Source organism: Temnothorax americanus, unplaced genomic scaffold (genome assembly GCF_048541705.1).
Source record: "Temnothorax americanus isolate GAGA-0224 unplaced genomic scaffold, ASM4854170v1 Scaffold8, whole genome shotgun sequence".
In the NCBI taxonomy this organism is placed as follows: Eukaryota; Metazoa; Arthropoda; class Insecta; order Hymenoptera; family Formicidae; genus Temnothorax; species Temnothorax americanus.
The window spans coordinates 380,016-400,966 of NW_027509802.1; the positions used below are offsets into that span (position 1 = coordinate 380,016).

The 20,951-nt window shown below is 41.5% G+C and overlaps 2 protein-coding genes across 4 annotated transcripts in view; one reads left to right on the forward strand and one right to left on the reverse strand.

The window, feature by feature from the left end:
• Positions 1-791: 791 nt before the first annotated feature.
• On the forward strand, positions 792-3,230 carry Glcat-i (Glucuronyltransferase I). The gene is made up of 4 exons (XM_077424199.1): positions 792-965; positions 1,896-2,422; positions 2,757-3,053; positions 3,131-3,230. The coding sequence occupies exons 1-4, from the start codon at positions 839-841 to the stop codon at positions 3,227-3,229; spliced, it is 1,050 nt and encodes a 349-aa protein (XP_077280325.1). The 5' UTR covers positions 792-838; the 3' UTR covers position 3,230.
• A 657-nt stretch (positions 3,231-3,887) lies between these two features.
• Fas2 (neural cell adhesion molecule fasciclin 2) overlaps positions 3,888-20,951 on the reverse strand; it is a 90,954-nt gene continuing 73,890 nt past the window's right edge. Inside the window, exons 7-10 of one of the 3 annotated variants that reach the window (XM_077424196.1) lie at positions 11,193-11,324; positions 10,622-10,691; positions 9,951-10,076; positions 3,888-7,972 (exon numbers count right to left, since the gene is read on the reverse strand). In XM_077424196.1, the coding sequence (XP_077280322.1) occupies positions 7,831-7,972; positions 9,951-10,076; positions 10,622-10,691; positions 11,193-11,324 (470 nt within the window). In that variant the 3' untranslated portion in view covers positions 3,888-7,830. Of the gene's footprint in view, positions 7,973-9,950; positions 10,077-10,621; positions 10,692-11,192; positions 11,325-12,935; positions 20,665-20,951 lie in introns of those variants that run through there. The other 2 variants (XM_077424197.1, XM_077424198.1) reach the window with 2 other exon arrangements.

The following is a 20,951-nucleotide window of genomic DNA, read 5'->3' on the forward strand; positions in this document are numbered from 1 at the left end:
CTGTTTCTCCTCTCTTTCTCCAAATGATACACGTGCATAAGAGATTGAATTAAAAACCTGAAAAATTATTGAACGTGTTACTTATTAGTATATTACAGAAGTGTACTTCTTTTTTAATTTGTTTCTAAACTCGGATTTCTGAAACAGAACCTAACTGGAAATTATTTCCCGTATATATATATATGCCCGTTGAGTTCCTTTTGCGAATAGAAAGTAATTGCAGGGCAATTAAATTAAGTTATATAATTAAAAAGATGCTATTTACCGTGCGATAAAAGAACTCTAACTTGTTTCGCCAGAGAGAAACCTGAGAGAGGCCAGAGGCCTCTAGTTTCGCGAACGTAAAGAAGCTTGGTGCCGTCCTAAAATGTCGGCAATGTAACTGCCTGCATGAAAATAATGTAAAACAGCCTTTGTATCTTCTCACGATACCCTGACGATACGATTATCATCGTCCAGTAATGTAAAAATTTATCACTTGCGATAAGATATCGTCTAATATAAAAAAGTTTACGAATTATTACAAAATGTTCAACAAAATAAAGCCTGCGTTCGTTTATTCACATTGGGAGCTATTGGGAAACCAAACGCGAACGCAGGCAAAATAAAGATTCTAGATAAGATAAGCTCGATAAGATAAATTTAAATTCAAATCGTTCGAGCTATCGACTAATCGTGTTGCGAGATAACAATTTAAAGTCTCGCGCGAGCGAGTCGATGCCTCCAGCCGCCTCAGGGTCAGGGTATACGGTATACTTTGATTTGATCCTTCGATATCAGCGCGATGAGCGCGATCGGTTAGGCAGAACGGGCAGGACGGTGTCATGGCGCGGCAACGATGACCGAGAGTGTGTTCCTCGTCGACGAATCTAGCACGAAGGCCAGTATGTGGGGCGGATTTCGCTGCAACAGGGCTTTCGTGATACTGTTCCTCCTAAACGTGATCGTCTTCCAAAGCATCATATGTGAGTGTTCCTCCCGCGTTCCGTTGCCGCGAGCAACCCGCGTCCCGCATCTCCACGCGTCCAACGTCCAACGTCCACGAAGCGTGCCGCGACTGCCGCGTGCGACAGCGACAGCGCGAGCGGCACGAGTTGGCGCGCGCGCGCGCGCGCGATGCGCTTTTGGCGCGATATTCGAGCCGGGGTCGAGTTGATAATTTTATTAACTTTTTTTTTTTCACGTGAATTAACAGAGTTGCGTATAGAAATTAAAAGATTAAAAAAGAGGTGTAGTAAGATTATTGTAATTGTTAACGTGTTAATATATACGTTAATTACTCGAGATTACACAAATTGAAACGTAGGAAAAAAGACCGTTATATGGTGGAATTGTCATAATTGTTAGTATGCCAATGTATCTTGTGAAATGCGCACTTCGTACGAATATTGTTATCAGTATGAATTTCATTATCAGTATATCTTAAATGGATCGACATTGTCCAGACACGATTAAACCTGTGAGATAAAATTTGAGCGATCGTTATCAAATATTGTGATCTGTAAACAGATATTTCGAACAAGAAAAATGGAAAAGATACGAATCGCTATTGATCTTAACAGCTTTGAAATTTTTGATAAAATCATAATGTCGTTCCGTCAAGAGAAAATTTGCTGTACTTTTAATTCTGCTGAATGAAGTCTTCGTTTCGAAAGCAGAGAAAAAAAAAAGAGAAATCGCGGTCGTTGGCGATACCACGTACGCTGCCACGTATGTACATCTTCGCTCTGACTCGCGCCATTCTCTCTGGTTACCTTCGATAACGTTCGCCGTATATCGGCGGTGCGTTATCGCGAGCGAGATCGAATTATAAGTTATAAGCGTAATTATCCCCGACTAGTGAACGACGTCGTCGTTCCGCGATTATACATTAACTCCGATTGTGTTTCACGCAGATTATCAGGAGCACAAGAAATGGCAGGAGATCAGGTCCAGGTTGGACCCGCTGATAGCGGATCTACGGGACGTGCAGGGGCTGACGTACGGGTTGCTGAAGAGGCTGGAGGCACATGGCCTCTTCGTCGAGAACGTCCGCGGGCGGGACGACGGTAGCCGGCCGGTGATCTACGCGATCACGCCTACGTTCGCCAGGCCCGTGCAGAAGGCCGAGCTCACCCGGTTGGCGCAGACGTTCCTTCATGTCCCCAATTTTCACTGGCTCCTCGTGGAGGACGCGCCGCGGAAGACCGCCCTGGTCACCCGATTCCTGGAGACCAGCGGCCTGATCTACACCCATCTGTCCGTGTCGACCCCGCCGAATTACAAGCTCGGCAGGAACGACCCGAATTGGAAAAAGCCGCGCGGGGTTGAGCAACGAAACGCGGCGCTAAGATGGCTCAGGGAGAACCTCGAGCCGTCTGACAAAGGCGTCGTATACTTTGCCGACGACGATAATACTTATTCTGTTAAACTTTTCCACGAGGTGAGGCAAGCTCACTTTGGAGACGCGCTGGTTTCCTTAGAAAGATCACGTTGACGTAATCATTTTTGATTTTTCAATTAATTCTTACCCTTTGCCTTGTTTTTCTCTCACTCGGTCTAAGCGATTTAATTCGGAGCAGTTTACTCGCTGTTCTGTATTCTCAAGTTTTTTTACATAATAATTGTGATCGGAAGAGTGGCTCGATTAATCTATCTGATATCAATTTCAAAGATAATTATGAAGTTAGGAAAAATGAATCACGATTCACCGCGGTACATCTGTGTACGTATCGTGTTTCACTTAAATGTAATAATTATAAATGTATTGCTTCCAGATGGAGAAAATACAAAAAGTCGGCGTTTGGCCGGTCGGCCTAGTCGGCGGTCTAATGGTAGAGAAGCCTATTTGCGACAACGCCACTAATAAAGTAATCGGTTTTAACGCGGCGTGGAAACCGGATCGGCCGTTTCCACTCGACATGGCAGGCTTCGCTATTAATCTCGAATTACTGTTGGAGCATAAAGACGCGTGGTTCTCATACGACGTGCAAGGCGGCTATCAGGAGAGCGAGATACTTAGACAATTAGTCACGAAGGATCAATTGGAGCCACTGGCGGACTGCTGCACGAAGGTAAGATCGGAAGACCTATCTGGAATCTTGATAATCTTTTAAAATGTTCGTGAAATTTTGAATTCTGTGTATTTTAGGTGTACGTGTGGCATACGCGAACGGAACCGCCGCAATTAAATGTCGAGCAGTTGTTGATCAAGAAAGGTAAGCGTTCAAATGCCGGCATCGAGGTATAAACGAGGGTTGCTCGTCATCATTCTACGACGAGAAAAGGTTGTTTATCATCATTCTGCGCAACGCTGCTGCATTCTTCTAATTCCTTGTGAATCAGTGATCCAATAGATATTATTATCATTATTATAAATTCGTGATCTAATAGATATTATTATTATAAATTCGTTGACATCGATTTTTTTTAAGAATAGAAAAGATGGGGAACCTAAGAGCACCAACGTTCTTTTTATCGGGTTCTGCATATATACACGTATAAGCTACATATATATATATATATATATATATATATATATATATATATGTTGCATATACATGTCGAATACAGTGCCATCCTGTATAGCTTCTTGTAGTAATTACTGTAAATTAGATGTAATAGCGATGATAAAGAACAAAAGTTATCGAATAACCCTAGCGAATCATTATCCCAATCTCGAAGAATTATGTGATAATGCAGTGCTTTGGATTAATCCGCATGTCCCACGACATCGTTTCGTTGGGACGAGTCAGTGACCATTTGCCATTTTCATGAAAAGTATAAATGATTTTATATCGCAGTTATATCGTTTTGTAAAAAAAAGTATCTATTGTAATAAAATTTTTGAGAGAAACAGAGGCGTAGGTTTTCAACCCTGTCTATCCATCCATCTTTCTCACCTTGAAAATTTTTTCACTTTTTATTCGAGAGCACGATTTCTTGTCGCGTACAGAAAAAGCATTACATAAAAAATACGCCTTACATCTACGGAACTTTAATACTCGGTAATGATCTCCAAATCGGAAGATGCGCAGTAATACTTTTTGTGGGAAGCTACTTGTCAAGGATTTACGGCTTTTGGCAACGGATACAAAATAGCTAGGGGTGCTAGAAACGATGATGCGTCTCGCTCGCCGATGCGAAGTGACCGCGCGACATCCGTCACGCGAATGTCCCGCGACTTGTTTATATTTTCCATGTACATATATATCATTTTTTTTCTTTCATGTATAATATATATATATTTTATATTTATATGTATTCATTGACTTACGTGCTAATAAGTACTATGGTATTTGGCAAATTCTCTGTCTTACGTAAAAAAGCTATCTGCACGGAACGCGTGTTCGCGAATATGAGAAAGCGTGTCAACTTTCGATTTCGATGTATCAACAGGTGCAGTGATATAATATCCGATGGGAACGTCCTCGCTGCTAGTTCTAGATTTTCTACACTTTGTTCTTTTCCGTTCCTTTTCAGTTCTGTACATAAGTATATAATCTTCGCTTTACAAAATTAATGACTAGCCGTAATCAATTTTAAAATTAATTCAGTGATAATTCAATTCTTTTCCAGTTCCAGAAAGAGTCGTCACTCGAATTGCATTTGAAGCTAATCGACGTTCGTGAAATCTTTCCGTTCTCTGGATTTATCATTGCACCTGACTGACCTGACGATACAACTATCTGTTACAATGTTATTTCTCCTCCTCCGGATGTGAGTCGCCCACGCATTCCGTGCTGGTGCAGGTTTCTCTAGACCTACCAAAAACTCTTCTAAGATTTATCCTCGATACGTCTTACAATTAAGAAAAAACGTTCACAAGCATTTACAAAAACTTATCACATTTTAACTGCGTTTCTTTCTGCAAAAGCCATCTTAGACATTAGGGCAAGAGCGGTACGGTTTCTTTTACTCGCTATATTCGGATATATTAATTATATGGCAGCTTTTTCCGATGTCATACTCTCGCGATTCGCTGACTGAAAATCCGACTGGCAAGCTCCGTGTATCTGCAAGACTTGACACTTGTCACGGTAAATACCATTTGCTTTTGATTACACTATACATACATGTTCAAAGAGACTTTTAGCGTCAAGGTAACGCGTCCAAATTTTATCAGAAATTCTATTATTAATTCGCGCTAACCGATTATTCTTGCATCCTAATATTGCAGTCTATATGTTACCAGTGTAGAGTTTCTTTTTCCAACTTGATTTTGTCTATACGAACAACCACAATTTAATCACCGTAATTATAGTGACTTCTGTAATGTCGGTACAAATACACAGTGTCGCAAGAGTCGCCCTATTTTCATTTTACTTCTCTTCTCAATTTCTAAAGACTATAAAAAATTTTTTTATTCTTACAGAAAAGCGCGAATTTCACTAATAATAAAAATTAAAAAAGCAACATATATATATATATAAAAGACAAGCCGCTCTTATGTCTCATAGACAAGGTAACATTATAAAACATATACGTTAAATTATCACTAAAAAAAAAATTGAGAGCCTTTCTCACTCGAGGTAAAAAGTAAATGCATAAATATACAAGGGCGGTTATGATTATATAAATGTACGAAGAACGAACGAACTCGCTACAAGGATATGCGAGATTTAAGTAGTAATTCACTCATAACTATAGTGGTCACACGCATGATCGTAAGACTCGACAAAGAACACGTGCGTATTGAACAATACGCGATCTGCGATTAAACGATGCAGTTCGATATATATCTCCGGTTACTTTAACGACAGTCGGTTACGATTCCATTGGTTCGACATATAAAAGAATCAGTCTTTGGATTTAAGAAAAAAAAACCGGTGAAAAGGATTGAACATTACGATCACGGAGTCAAGGAATTTATGAGAATAAAAGCGCGTCAAATACATATCGCGTATGTATGTGAAAGCCTACCTACTGTATACGTTTTTCGATTGACAGTCATTCCTAATCGAAAGACGTGGAGAAGGATGAGGTATGAACGTGAGGGAAAGAGAAATAGAGATTGTTCAAGGTGTATGTACAGTTTCGAAGGTTGCCGCAAAATCGCGTACCTCGTTTAAAAGGGAAGAAAGAGAGTTTCTCTGTTGGCGCTTGAGGAATATGAAAGCAACACTCACATTCTTAAACATTCTGAAAACGAAGAACGGCCTTTTTACACAAGAGATTTCTCCAAGGTGCCTCGAATTTTTTTTTTTTTTTTTTTACGAGCGCTGAATGAGCGCAATATATAGTGTCACAATTAAATTTTATCGCAATTAAAATTGTATGGCGCTAAAAAAAAATTAATGCTAAATAAACATTATAAATAAACATAACAATCGGTTAATAAATAAATCGGTAAAAAAAAACTTTACATTCACAGAGGAAATGCCGAAGACTGATGAAGTCGACTGTAAATTTTGCTCTCCATTTTCATCTTGTCCAAGAATACCTCAATTCTTTCGCTACTACTGGAATTTAGATATGTCTTATTGAACTCCCTGTAAGATTTCGAAAGAACCTTGAAACTCGAACAGTCTTTCTTTAATCCAATATTAAGTGAGTATTAAAAACAATCTTTTCACAATGACGATGAATTGAAGTTATCTGGATGTCATACCACGAAGAATACGAGCGTTGCATTTTCGCGCGATTATATCCCACAAATGCAATCTTCTTTCCGAACGAACATGAAGTTTTTCTTCTCTCTTCTTTTTACCTTCATGCGCAACAGAGTACGACTTTTCGCGCGGGTCTTCTTGAAACCGCGCGCGACAAAGGACGCGATACTACCCAGCGTACTAGACTGTGATAATCTAAAAGGTGCCTCGAAGCGTTCATCTAAATCGATCAGTCGACCTCTACCAATTGCACGACGAATTTTTGTACATTCTTCTTGCCAGCTTCTTAATCTTCTTCTCGCGCAAGCGATCTACCTACTCCTCATTTCCTTGCGTTATAACGTTACAATTATATCCGTATTTTCCTCCCAAGAGCAACTACCGAGTAAGCTTCGCTTACTTCGTACTTCTCGTTTTCGTAAGCTATCGATTATCCGTGCTCCTTCGCATGCTTCGGCGAGTACACTGACGGGGGCAAAAAGAGTTCAAGACTGCTTTTATGCTCAAGGGACAAACCTTCCAAACGTGACATATTCGCCGATAAAAATTACCTTGGATCAACCTTTTTGATGTTATTTTTAAGCGATTCTTGCGGTAGTCTAAGAGAGCTAGTAAAATATTCTGATCAAATCGCTTTTCACTTTGTATCTTAATATGATTCAGGTAAAAAAGCGCGGTGGAGGAATATGTCAGGTTTCCAAAGTTTTGCTCCTTCCTTAAGCGGTTAGCTTACCTTACACGCGAAATCAGACGTGCAGCGAGAACCTTGCGGCAAAGTAATAGGCGATAAGTTCACCGAGGAAGCGCTTTCAGGGGATTCTACGGGAAAGTGTAGGCGGCAAGTGGTATCGCAGTACACGAGGTAAGAGGTTTCGAGAGGGAAGAAAGGCGGGTCGGCGCGGCGGTACGACCGTGAAACCGCGCGTAACGTTTGAGAGCAAAACGAAAAGCAGAGGCTCGGGCGGAGAGAGACTCGGCGCTGAATGGCGAAAGAGCAACCCGCGTCAAGGCTTTCGTCCCGGAAAAATTCCGGCGAGGCGGATCGCCGAATCCTCTCCCGTCCTCCCGCAAGCGGGCTCGCGAACGTACGAGATGATGATCCGCTCTGCGCGTCCTACTTTTCGTTTCTTGTTTTTCATTTCCTTGTTTCTTCTTCTTTTTTTTTTCGAGAACACTTTTCAGCCGGAAACCGCGCTGCGTTTCCGGAAACGATTTACAATCTAGTACGCCGGAAGAATATCTAGACGGCCGAGTCCTTGCCGACGAAGCCGGTCTTGGAGACGGACCTCTTGCCGTCGAAGGTAATGGAGGTCTCCCGGCGCAGTCCGGAATCGATGATCGGCGTGATCTTCTTCTCCTCCTTCAGCGGCTCCTTCTCGTCTCTGCAAAAGCGTCAAGACAACATTTGTCGGGGTTTCCGTGATTTCCGCGATGTCATGTTAACTTCTAACACCGGGCAGAAAAAAAAGTAGAAAAAGAAGAAAGCATGTCCATATGCGACGCGTGGTGCGACATCGAATATACACGTCAGGCATGCTGTCACTCGCAAAGTAAAAAAATTGTCACAGCGAGAGAGGTTCCGGAGAAACGCTGCGTCTCTCTATATGTCATTTTTGATATCGATAAATCCCGAGGGATCCGCGCTTATTACGATTCTTGGGATGCTTCGTGGGCTGTTCCAAGCATGATGAAACAGCATTCAATTTTCTGAGCGTGCACATGCACAAAGTACGCAGAAGAATAGAAAAAAGGGATTTGCCGCCTATTTTTTATAAATCCATTATAAATATTTAAAAGCATATATATGCTGCGTTTCTTATACTTCAAATAAAACTTTTTATTAATATATATATATATATATATTTGGTAATTTGTGCTTTGTACATGATGCCCGCGTTTTTTGAGGAAATAAAATTCAAATAACGATTGAATGTAATCCGTGAGCATCGTTAAACATACGAACCATCGAGCGGAACAGTATATTTTTCTTATTTTCAGAAATAAGGAATTTCCGGAGGATTTAATTTAGCTACTCTGAGATCATTAGAAAAGATGTATAAAAAAATATATGAAATTAAATAGAATGTTGAAATAAAATGAAATAATTATGTAAATCTATTTTCGTCATATTTTCGTTAGGACCCAAAAAATCGATCTTACATTTTTGTTTCTTTTTTTTTATTTATCCGAACAACATCTAGTTAATAATTTCCTCATTTTTTTTATCAATTCATACCACTTTCGTTCAAGGTATATCAAGTTGTTACAGCGTTTAACTCGCAGTGCTATTTGCGCTTCGTAAAGCACAAAACTGGCAGGTCGGGAAGAAGACTCGCATACTTGTTGCAACATTGTGCGGTAACGGAACGGACTAGAGAGAATTATGGGCAAAGTGAGCGTTATCCCAAAGTGTATTGTGCATGCGGCATGGCCAAAGCTCAAGCGAGTACCGGCTCTATGCGCGTTACAACGAAATAATATTAAAAAGTGTCCACTCGCAGGCGGCATCCGACGGAACAGTTTAGTTTAGCGAGTCTAATGTTGATTTTATAATTAACAATCCATTGAATAAGCAAAAATCACGAATTATAAACAAGGAACTGAAATATTCTCTTTTTTTTTAACCGTTCGTTTCATATAAAACAAACACATTTTTTCTTGTATCTTCTTATATCTCTGTGACTGTAATTTCACTGAAATTTCCAACAATATATGTATACACATCATAAAATAATTCTGAAAAATTTCAAATTTACTGCTTCTTTTTCTTCTTGATACGTGAGCATTCATATATTTTCGCATTTCGCTAAAAAAAGGGGGGACAAATGTATTGTGCCATGCTGTCTGGTCGAAGTTGTCCATAATCCATTGGACGGATGTTAAGAGAGAGAGAAGATATAATGCGCCGCTCCTATGCGTAGCCACGAGTGGACACAGATGCCGGCGCAACAAAAAAGTGTAAAAAATAAATGTGTTGCAAAACGAGGAATGGTTGGCGGCACAATAAATGCGTCCAACGGATCGAACGTGTTTTCTTCCATGCTCATCGAGCTCTCTTCGATGCGTATCGACGACTTCCCTTACCGAGACGGTTCATCCCCCGAACGAGCCGTCGCGTCGGACGAGTCCAGCGGTGGGTACCGCGCCGTCGCTTGGGGAAGTCAGGCAAGAAAAGTACGCAAAATAAAAAAAAGAGAAGGAGGAGAATAGTCTCCGAAAGCTTCGAAAGAAAAGAGAAGAAAGAGGGAGGAAAAAGAAAGGTGGAAAAAACATCATGCAAAGTGGAAAGCCGTGTCGGAGCCCCTTCGTGAGGGGCCATGCTTCTTACTGATTTCGCTTATACATCGTTTTCTCTCTTACATGGCAGTGTGTTTGACCAATCTAATGGTATTTTTTCCACTACCCGAGTCTTGGATGGCCGTGACCCCGGCGACATTGGCCATTTTTTGGTCGCAATACGGCAACGGAAACCGCCAACCGTAAAGACTACCGGTAAAGACAAAAAAGAGAGAAATACGAGAGGAGTCAAAGTGTTGTTCGCTGTGTCTGCCAACGGGCTACTCTCTAACATTTAATATCGTCACTCCACCACCGTCATCGCATCCACTATCGTCCCTTCTGTCGCGCGAGACGCGATTATGCGAGGTCAAATCGCGAACGCGCGCAGAATCGCGCGCGGGCAGGTAATACGGGAGAAATCCCGGTGCACTCGCGTTTCTAATCAAATTGTCGGCGAGAGAAAGAAGTAACGCGAACTCGACGGTCGAGAGAGAATAAAGACGGAAGAGGAACCAAAAGAAAAAAACCGTTCCAAACGTGTGAACGAAAGTTCAATGACGGGTGCAAAGTTCGATAACATGATAAAGTAGCGCTAGACTTGCCAAAGCACAATGTAGAATACATATGTAATAAGTGTATAAACGAGAGAAATGCGGTAAGATTGTATATCCAAGAAAAGAGTATCTCATAATACATATATATTCAGAATACCGTTGCGCCGCGAGTTTCGGAGTATTCAACGAGAGACTCACCTGCCGAGCTTCGTGTCTTCCTCGTCGACTGGTTTCCGCCGAGACCGTTCGCGCATGTAGTTAATAATTCCTGTAACGGAAAAAGTGGACGAACATTATTGCGGCGAAATGTTATTAACCGTTAAAACAGAGAAGCGCGCAATATTTTAATATTGCTAGATTTACGAAACAACACTAATTGTCTCATTTAATTTTCGACATCGCGCGCGTTGGGAATATTTTTTTTACGCGTTACCAAAAAGCTTTCACCAGTTTTTAATTAATATGCAATTAATTCCTTTTTAGAATTACACATTTTCATAGGTAAACTCCAAAATGTAAATTCCGCCGAAATTGAGTGACATAATTAGCCGTAATGAGTAATAACCAGCTGGAGCTTTCATTATTGAGCTACACGTGATGATTGGCAGATAACTATCGCCCGATGAACGTAATTAACAATAATGCAAACGCGCGCGCGCGCGAACGGAACTTCAATACTTCCTACTATATTGTATGTACAGTATAACGCGCGAGGGAGTTTATCAATGATCCGCTCAAGCAGCGCTCGATGATTTAACGCCGGGCTCACCTGTCTTGCGCACGCAGCAGCAGATGGCATCGATGATGATAAAGATGACGAATATCGTCGCGAGGACAATGCCGATTATGGCTCCGCTCGATATCAACGGGCCGTGATGCTGCAGCACGCTGGTATCTACACCTTGAAAGACGATAAAAGCATATCATTCTCAAACATATATCCATCCGTGGCACGCGTGTATATGTATATCGCAAGTCCGTTAGTGCAAAAGCGATACTGAACGATGTTTGGTGATGGTTAACAATCGTTGCATTCGAACGTGTACTTGGTGATACACGTCGTGGAAGCGGTTGCGAAAAAGGGTGCGATAAGACATGCTCGAGAAAACGTACTGGTACGTTTTTCTGATCTAACAAAGTCACCGTTATCCGTACGGATTATTTAATAAATAGCAATCGATATACAAAAAGATTATCGATCAATTTTACGATTTATGTAATTACGGTTACAATTTTAGCAAATCGTATCTCATAATCCTCCCGTTTTTTAGGGCTGAAATAGTTGAAATGCACGATTGTATATATATAGCTAGAATTACAGATAATTAATTTAAAATAATTACTGTTACGTTAATAACCTATTAGATATTAAACAGTATTATTAACAGTATTAGCGATTACATCGTTAATGTCAATATATTATTCGATAAACATATAATTCAAACGCGCGCGAGGTAAAATTCTCTCACGTCGATTACAGTAATTAAGATAATTGCTTCTCGAGTGCCGCGCGGTCGCATCACGGTGTCGCATCACCAAACACGTTCCACGCGTACAATGATATTTTAGTCTCCTGAAAAGAAACAAGATCTCGGCGGGGTTGTGTAAGGGAGATGCGGCAAAAATCCGTCTTTATCAAAGGAGGAAACCAAAAACCAGAAGGCAACAACGGCAAAGACATACAAGTGGTGATTGTCGGTTAAGGAGACACAGAGTGTACGTGTATGACTGTATGCAAATGAGTGTGTATGTATGTGTGTTTTTTTTTCGTGTTGTACGTGTGTGTTACACGCCGGTTAATGGATCGCGATAATTAGCGCACTGGCAAGAGCGTTAGAAGCGATAGAAGAGTCTCGGTCTCGCAACACCACACAACACGAGCTGTGCTAAAAAGCTCAAGGGAGAAGGGAGGAGGGGAAGGGAAAAAAGCTCATTCACTATAGCTTCCCACAACCGGATGTTAGTTCTCTACGCGCCACTAGTCTAAAAGTGCTACCTCCACACAAAAAGCCCCTCCACCAACTGTGAGTGCCTCGCATTTGGTTCCGTCTTACATTCGCTCATTCGTTCTCTGTCACATTCAGCCTTTTTCTCACACTTCTTTCCTCATTCTCTCACTGCCAATCCTTAACAGAGCTCTCAACTACGTTAATTAGCGGCCACAACCTTGCACTTGCTTGTACTTTAAGGGGATATTTACCGTTTTCGGCGGCGCGCGTCGCTTCCCGGTGGGTTTATTTTTATCATAATTATAAAGTAAAGAGAAAGAAAAAGAGAGAGGCGATGTGTATGATAAGCGAAAAAATAAACAAGACCGCCGAAAAAGAAACCATCTCAAATTGCAAACGCGCGGCCGGAAGGGCAAATCTCGGCTGATTTCCCGGTCGAACGATCATCATCCCGTCTCCTTCCTCCTTCCGCTCGTCATTCCGTTCGAAAGTTTCGGAAAATCGACAATTTTTTGGCACGGGATATACAATTTGAAGGTGGCTTCTCCGCTGGCTCGGATTCGTCCATCCGTATTGTTCTTTTTTCTCCTTAGACACTCACATATATTTTTCTTACGTCGTTCCGTTGTATTTACAATATATATTGAATGTTTTCGCACAGGAAAGAACGAGTTATACGAGTTTATCCTCCTCATAAATACGAACATAGTTAGGCACTAGGCTAGTACATATCCTTAGACGTATATGTAAATGGTTTTTATCTACCTATCTATCTATGTATATTCTTTATATATACGTTTGTACATATACGTGTATATCGTATATACGTGTATCATGTGTCTTGGGTGTACGTGTATCTGTAGCGTGTAAATATATACCCTTCGGAAACTACGAGAGCGGAGACCACCGTAATAAAAAATTTTAAAAAGACAGGAAAGAACGGAGAAAAGAACAAGGGATCGCCACGCGCGATCATCGAACGTCTCGTATCGTAAAAGTAACCGGAGCGGCAATGGGAACCGAACGGCCGCGCGCGCGCGTTGAAATTCGATTTCGCATTCCGGTCTATTTTCGGTCCGTGTCGTAACGTGCCTATAGGCACCACATCGGCGCGATTCTTAAACCTGGACAATCTCCATATACCGCCTAAAGTAAACTCATAGCGGCATGTGTATCCTTTTTTTCTGCCTTTACCCGGGGAAAAAAACGGTGCGGATTACGAAAAAATAGCGCATTAGAAAAAAAAAATATAAAAAATGTGTTTTTATTAACGCTCCGTAAGCGGTTTAAACGTTTTCTTTCTCCGACGCAAAAGTGATTCTGTTTGCAGACATTGTGTTTAACGCGCTGGAAAATCTCTAAAACCCGTACCTTATTATGTTTAAACAAGATAACAGAATAGAAAAAAAATTGAGCGTCGCAAAAAATGCACCAATGCACTGGCGGAAGGCTTTTCCGCATACGGGCGGATGTTTATTGTTAACCGAAACGCGTTTTTGTACGTGAACCTTCAGGCACTCATTCGACATCTTTTTTATCAATATTCCAATATTAGAACCATAAACATAAACCCTTCTATCCACCGAGAGGTAATAAAATTATGGTTAAATTTAATTTCATGAAAATATTTTCGTGCAGTTTCTCGTTGAATATTTAAATAATATTTCGCGATATAAAATAACAATAAAAAAATTTATCAAACAATTACAATCCAAAAGAATTACTTTGCAAAGTGATTTCGGTGCTCTTTTCCCCAATGGAAGGGTTAAGCTGGCGCCGTTTCACCGCGCGCATTCGAGGATCTGATACTGCGAAATCGCGCGAAAACCATGCATGCCCATCGGAAATAGATCGCGAAGAGTATCGCGCTTATGTTTCTGAGTTTCTCGCCCTCTCGTCGTTCCAGCCCTCCGATTCATCCTCTCGACGCGGTTCTCTTTAAGCGCGCGGCGGCTATTTATAAAACGACGCGGCGCGGCGCGGCGCGACGCCCGGCACCATCGGAGGTTCCACGAACGGATTCGCATTCGCGAGCAGACCTATTCGGGCTCTTCTGCGCGTTTCCTTGTTTCTATCTCCCTTGCGAAGTCGCGCGCGGATAAGTACTCGAGGATGGACTCGGCGCATCAGACAGCGCGAATACACGGCTCTCCTCCTCTCGAGCGATCCATTTGTAGGCGCGCAGAGAGATTATCTCCGCAATGAGAACCACTCCAGCTGCTGTTGCTGGGAAACTTCTTGCTCGAACATAGACACGTCCGGATTGTGTATACACATTTGACGTGTATTATTTCGGCGTCCCTCGGGAAACGTTTTGAGAAACGCGGTACCTATCCCACAACATTGAAAGCATTGAGAGTAACAATCGTGGTAACATAAGTAACGAAGACAAAGAAAAATGCGTCAGAAAATTAGCGGCTCAAATAAATTTGAAATAAGGAAACAAACTTTAGAAGCTTTTCGGATCGAAATAAAAAAAAATGATCATTGACTTTATCAATGAAAAGTCATTATTCGTTCAATTTCTTTCGAATTACTTCACTCGACTAGACGACAGCAATCCTTCCCGCAAGATAAATTCTATTTAGTCGCCATACAATCGCCCTACAAAGCGAGTCAATCGGAATAATCCCGCATTCCCTGCTAATTGATTCCGTCCGCAATCGCGTCCTCGAGATGATGATGCCGGGTGCTCGGAAGCGTCCCGGGTGAAAGCAAACGCTCGCGCAAACAATGAGTCGTCGTCGCCGAATGGAGCATTTATACGCTCGCAATTTATCCGGACACGGTGCGGCGCGCAGTTTGCGCGGGGGGGAATCGATCCTTCGAGCACAAAACACAAAGCCGCCTTGATTTCCCGGCAGAGACAATTCCGGCTACGGCGCAAGAATCGAGGATCGATTGGATATCCTACGGATTGCGGAGGGCTGGTCGCGTGGCGTCTCTGATGGTTTGAGGCTCTCCGCAAACACGCTCGTCTGCGCCCGTGTTGCCGCGGAGAGAGCGGGAGAGGAGAACGAATCATGCACGTTCGCGTAATTAGTCCGCGCGAATCGCGACACGTCGAACAATCGCGCATAAAGAGCCGTTTGTTCGTGACTGTAGCCCCTGCAACCCCATTTAACGTTAAATTGCCGTCTGCTTCTGGAATTACTGTATCCTTTCGGTATACGAAGAAACTACATAATGGTCCTTGCAATGGTCCGTATTCTCGTCACGAACGATTCGACCATCGCTGAATTTCCCCATCTAATTTTGAGATATCTACGAAGAATATATTCGAACATTATTGCAAATGAATTGAAAGCACGGAGACCATTTTGTTCGTACGAAATAAAAATGGAACAATGAAATTTAACGTGAAATACGTGGCGCGTAGAGGATCATTAAATACGGGTTAAATGCGGGTGATAGACTTTCCGATATACTCTCCCGCGACATTGACGAAAATGGACTGGACATTGACAGAACTGCGCGACTCTGTTCGATGAAATGGAATAACGTTAGATCGTGTCTTTACCGAAGCGGCGGACTAAATCGATACCGTGGCTCTGTTCGTTGCAATTTCGCGAATCCTTTTATCGAGACAAAGTGCGAATTTCGAGGGATTTCGTCCGGCCAGTTCCAGTTACAATCGTTCTCGAGCTCTCCGGGAGGAGAGCAACTCCCGGTGATTTCCGCCAGAAAGAAGAGGAAAACTCATCGGAGGAAGATTCGCGACGGATGGGAAACCATTTCGGCAACTATATCGTCCCCTTCGAATCGTTTTCTTCTGGCCGTCGCGTCTGCTGCTCTCGTCGACATTGTCTTTATCATCGGTTTAAAGCCTTCCGCCCGCGCCCGGTCTCCGCGCTCGTCTTTCACCGGTTTGAAGCGTCGTCGTCTGAAAAGCGAACTTCGTCCGTGCGCGCGCTCGCTCGCGTGGCCACGCTTTCTTCCGCTTCGCAACGTTTCCGAAGTTACGCTGGGAGTTTATTGTCACGGGAACGTACTTGCGCGTAAAGGACGTTGTCATTTTCCCGTCGATCGGATACAGTCGAGTACTTTTACGACTGTATATAAATGGAAGTAAGGAGCTTGTTGTCCGTGTCGGGGTCCATCTATCACGATATTTAATCATATTTGTAGCTAAGAGTCTCAGTGTCGGAGTGTCGGTTTTATTATCGATCCGACGATAATGAGTGCCGATACCTCGAAACTAGATTAATCAATATCATTCTATCGCTCGGAAACACAGAAGGGCGGGCGAAAGAAATCGGACAAGAAGAAATTCATTCGACTACCCGTGTGACGAAGCTCACTTCTGCTCTTGGATCCGATATCTTACTTCCATTTTTCTCTCGAGACACATATAATGTTATTGGTTATTCTAGTTCCGGGGCGTGGGAATACATTTGCGGGAAAAGTTGCTGATCTTATAACCGGCATTCTCGTAAGATTTGCAGACGCGTTTGTTCCCATAAATTCGCGATAGTATGCCCTACATACCTCAGTCTCGGATAAAGGTTTGTTTGCACCGTGCGAATACTAAGGGCCATCTCGAGTCACTGCAATATTACCAATTGGCAATATTATATTCGGTATAATTGTTAATTAAGATCGTATTGTTCTTACGCTATGTGTTCGGTTATGTATATGGTCCATTTCACACTTTTATCGCATTAAATTTTGATGACAGATTTTTTGCGGATGCATATGGTATCGAGTTTTTATTACCGAAAATTTTTTACCCAACGACCTTTAAATTTCCAATATTGTCAGTCATTTAATTTAAAATAAATAAAAATTCTACTGAAATTGAATTTGAAATAAACAGAAATATGAAGTGGGTCTTGAATATGAGTTTAATTTAGAGAGAGCCTTAATTCGTAACAATTTTAATGTTTAATAATAGACCCGTAAAATTACGCAGTCTTTGAAATTCTTATCATAGAATGTCTTGAGATTATTAAAAAATCCGTCATCAAAATCCGATAAGCTCGTCGTATCAAATGCCGAGAACTCGCGAACGAGTTCTCCGCGTTCTTCATCGAAACGGGAACGTCGTGTATGGAATGGGAACATCGCCGATGAAGCTCGGCGTGACGCATCGCTAAGTTAAAAAAAAAATAAGAAGGGGAGAAATGATAACAAAGCGCATGCCATGCGTTGTGAATTAATATCTATAAGAACCCAGGCATTGCGAACAGACATAAAAGAGACGTAAAAAGATTTAGGTCGAAGACCTCGTCACATCGAGATCGATCGTCGGTGTTTTCGCGTTGAGCTTTGCGGGGAGGCGATCAATGCGTATGTGTATATGTGTGTGGGGGTGTACGTGTGTATGTACAGGCACTTGAGGTAAAAGACCGCCCGCGTTCCGATACGACCAGGCCTTCGAGATCGAACCGCGCTCCTTTTGTAGTCTCTTATCCAGGAATCGAAACCGTATAATTTCGAGTTCAATTTTCGAGTGAAAGAACAGAAAAAGAAAATGCACTTTACACCAATCGTCGCGCGGTTCCACCGAATAACTACGTCAGAATAACTACGTTACGAAATGGAGGAATGAAGTAAATGAGAAAATTCAACGAATTTCCAATGTTAAAGTTAACAATAACTGCAACTTTTAATTTCCAACAGTGACTTTTAATCTCTGTAATTTCTAGTTAGTTTTTTTTTAAAATAATTTTAACTACTTTCATTTGCTATCCTTAGAAAGTCATTTCGCAATTTCATTTATCGTAGAATATTGTGTTTGTAACAATTTAACTGAATGTTCCAGTTACTCCGCTCGATATTGGAGAACAGTTTGCGTATCTTTCACATCGAAATCTAAACTAGTTAAAATTAAACCGATCTCGATTCCTTATCTCATCGCCCGAGATTAGTGATTAATCACGACAGTAGTTACTAGTGATAATTACGGCGGCGGTGATGGCGGCTACTGCCGGTGGCGGCGGTTATGGATACGGTAAGAGCTACGGCGATAACAAATTTATAATTATAATGTAAAATGTAATAAGAATCGTATAAATCGTAATGATCGCAACACACAGATCATGCGCACACTAAACATGTATCTCAAAACTAGTCAAGCGAAACTAATGATTGAATAAATTCCCCCAAAAAAATAAAGATTACAAAAGAAAAAAGATAAACAAATCGAAGGCAAGAGAGGAGAGAAAAATCAGACGCAATTTTCATACAAAATTAATCAAATTAAAATATTAAATGGCAGTCGTGTGAGTCGTCGTATTCTTTCGGATTTTGTCTCGCGATTAATCGTAGTACCCGACCGTAGAATTACAGATTACTTTATAATCCATAAATATTTACGATGAGATTTCCACTCCAAATAAATAATTTTTGAAGAATTTATACCGTAATAATTTTATATTGTCGTATTAAGTGATATAAAAATGCATAGAAATCAATTGCACGTAAAACACAGCAAGCAATTTACTGCTGCATCGTGTAAAAATACGAAAAGAATTGTCTTCGAGATTAAACCGATAATTCGTTACAGCATCACATAATTTCTTTATTCATTTGTCTCTTTATGGTCAGATCTTTATTCACGTTGCAGAGGTCGGGTTCTAAGATTAAAGTTCCAGGATCTTGTGTGCGTGATGCGACTTCGCGAGGAGTTTCGCTCGCTCGTGTGAAATTCTTTGCCTCGTAAAAGAACCTAGCACAAACGCGAACCATGGATATAAGTGTTGATTTTTACAAAGGAGGAAAATGTCCCACCTCTCAAGGCCTCGATAAAAACGGATTTTTTTTTTTCGTAAAGGTAAGCACCCGTCGTTCCTACGCGTTGTATAACTTTATTGATTTTTTTTTCCGACTGCTATGACGGATTAGCGATTTTCCGAGTACTTTATCGATCGCGTTTCCTTAATTGCTCCATTATTCTTTTCCCTCCTTTTTATTCTTCAATCAATCTTTATCTAAAAAACATTCGTTAATTTCTCTTTATAAAAATCAGATCGCAAAAGACGTGAAAAAAGTTTTGTCTAAAAATACTTTCGACGTATATTAATTAGCAAACTCAGTCAACAGCTCCAATGCTCCAATTGTAAATATTCAACGGGCCAACAATTATTATATTCGTATTCGTGCGTGATTTACGAGTAGCCGTGATTCTAATCGCGGCTGTTCGTTCCCTTAATATCGATTATAATATCCTTCCTTTTCGTCGCGTAAACTTCGCGCGTGAGTAGTCGACAATTCAGGGCAGTAGCACTCTTACGGTCACTACCTTTATATAACCTCACGCTCGTATATAGTCACATCCGACATAAATCGTTAATTTATGCTCGAACCAACCTATGTGTAAGGAAGCACATTCTTCTTTTTACTTATCGATATAACATACCATACAAAAGTTCGTAAACTGCAAAAGTTGACGAAGCGTAGTCGTGACTTATGTATCCTTAGCTCGGTTAAAAAATGCATAAATCTGACTCTAATTAAGAAACGAAAGTCGTAACGCGCGAAATAATTGGTACAGTAGGTACGTTTATTCGTTTTGGTTACGTGAATTCTCTCGCGCCAAGGCGGCGCGAGGGAACATTATCTTTGCGCACTGCGGCACCCGGTCTCTTACAGAAGTCACCAAAGTACAGCCTTAAACTTATGTATGAAAAAGGAAAAATGATAGAAAACGTACCAGTACGTTCATAGTTCATACTAATACGCAGTGAGCATTTAACAAATAATACGTATAAATACACTTATTCGCATCGCGTCTTTTCACGTTCTTCCTTCTTACAGAACCCACTTAAACGCTACTCCTTTTACTCTCGGAATGTACCGGCGAACGTATCAATTTACTCAAGTTCTTCGTTGTCGATCGTTTTACTGCTAAATGGATGTATAAATGAACGACACAATCGTGTACAAATGTCCCGCGATTAACTTTCGCCGTCGTGTCTCGCACGAAATCGTGTCAAACGGAAAACGCTTTCGTATCCGAGATTCATCTAAGTTAATCGATTCGGATTCGGGATTCGAACGAAACACGTCGAGTCGCAGGAAATCACGAAAAGGGGTGTGTTATATTAGTGGAGCGTGTGTGTGTCACTTTCGTCCATCGTGGTGTCTCGCTTGTACCGTCGGCCTCGCGAATTCGCCTCGCTTCCTATCGCGTGCGTTCACGACGGAGGGAGGATTAGAGCGCGAGGAGCAAATATCCCTGACGGCGACTCTAAATGGCTAGAGATAGGAGCATTACTGCTGCGGTAATGGCGACGCCGGTCTTGCAAGTATCACCAGCATTACTGTAGTCCACAGTGATGCCCGTAGATTCTGAATGGATAAAAAGGCTTTGTGTAATAAAAAAGATCTTCTCTGCTCCAAGTACGGATGTCGTCGTCGCGTAAAATATCTTTAACGTTTTTACAAGCCCGCCGACGGTCACCGGGTAGCTTTAGCTAGTTGGTGTCTTGCGTCAAGGGTCAAGGGATCTGAGGACTTCATCAAATCCTATAATCTTGATTAACGCCAGAAGAGCCGTGGGCTTGCTATTTTTTTATAAAAATCATTTTTTATTTTGCGTAAAATAGAAGGCAAGCTATATAGCGTGCATAAAAAAT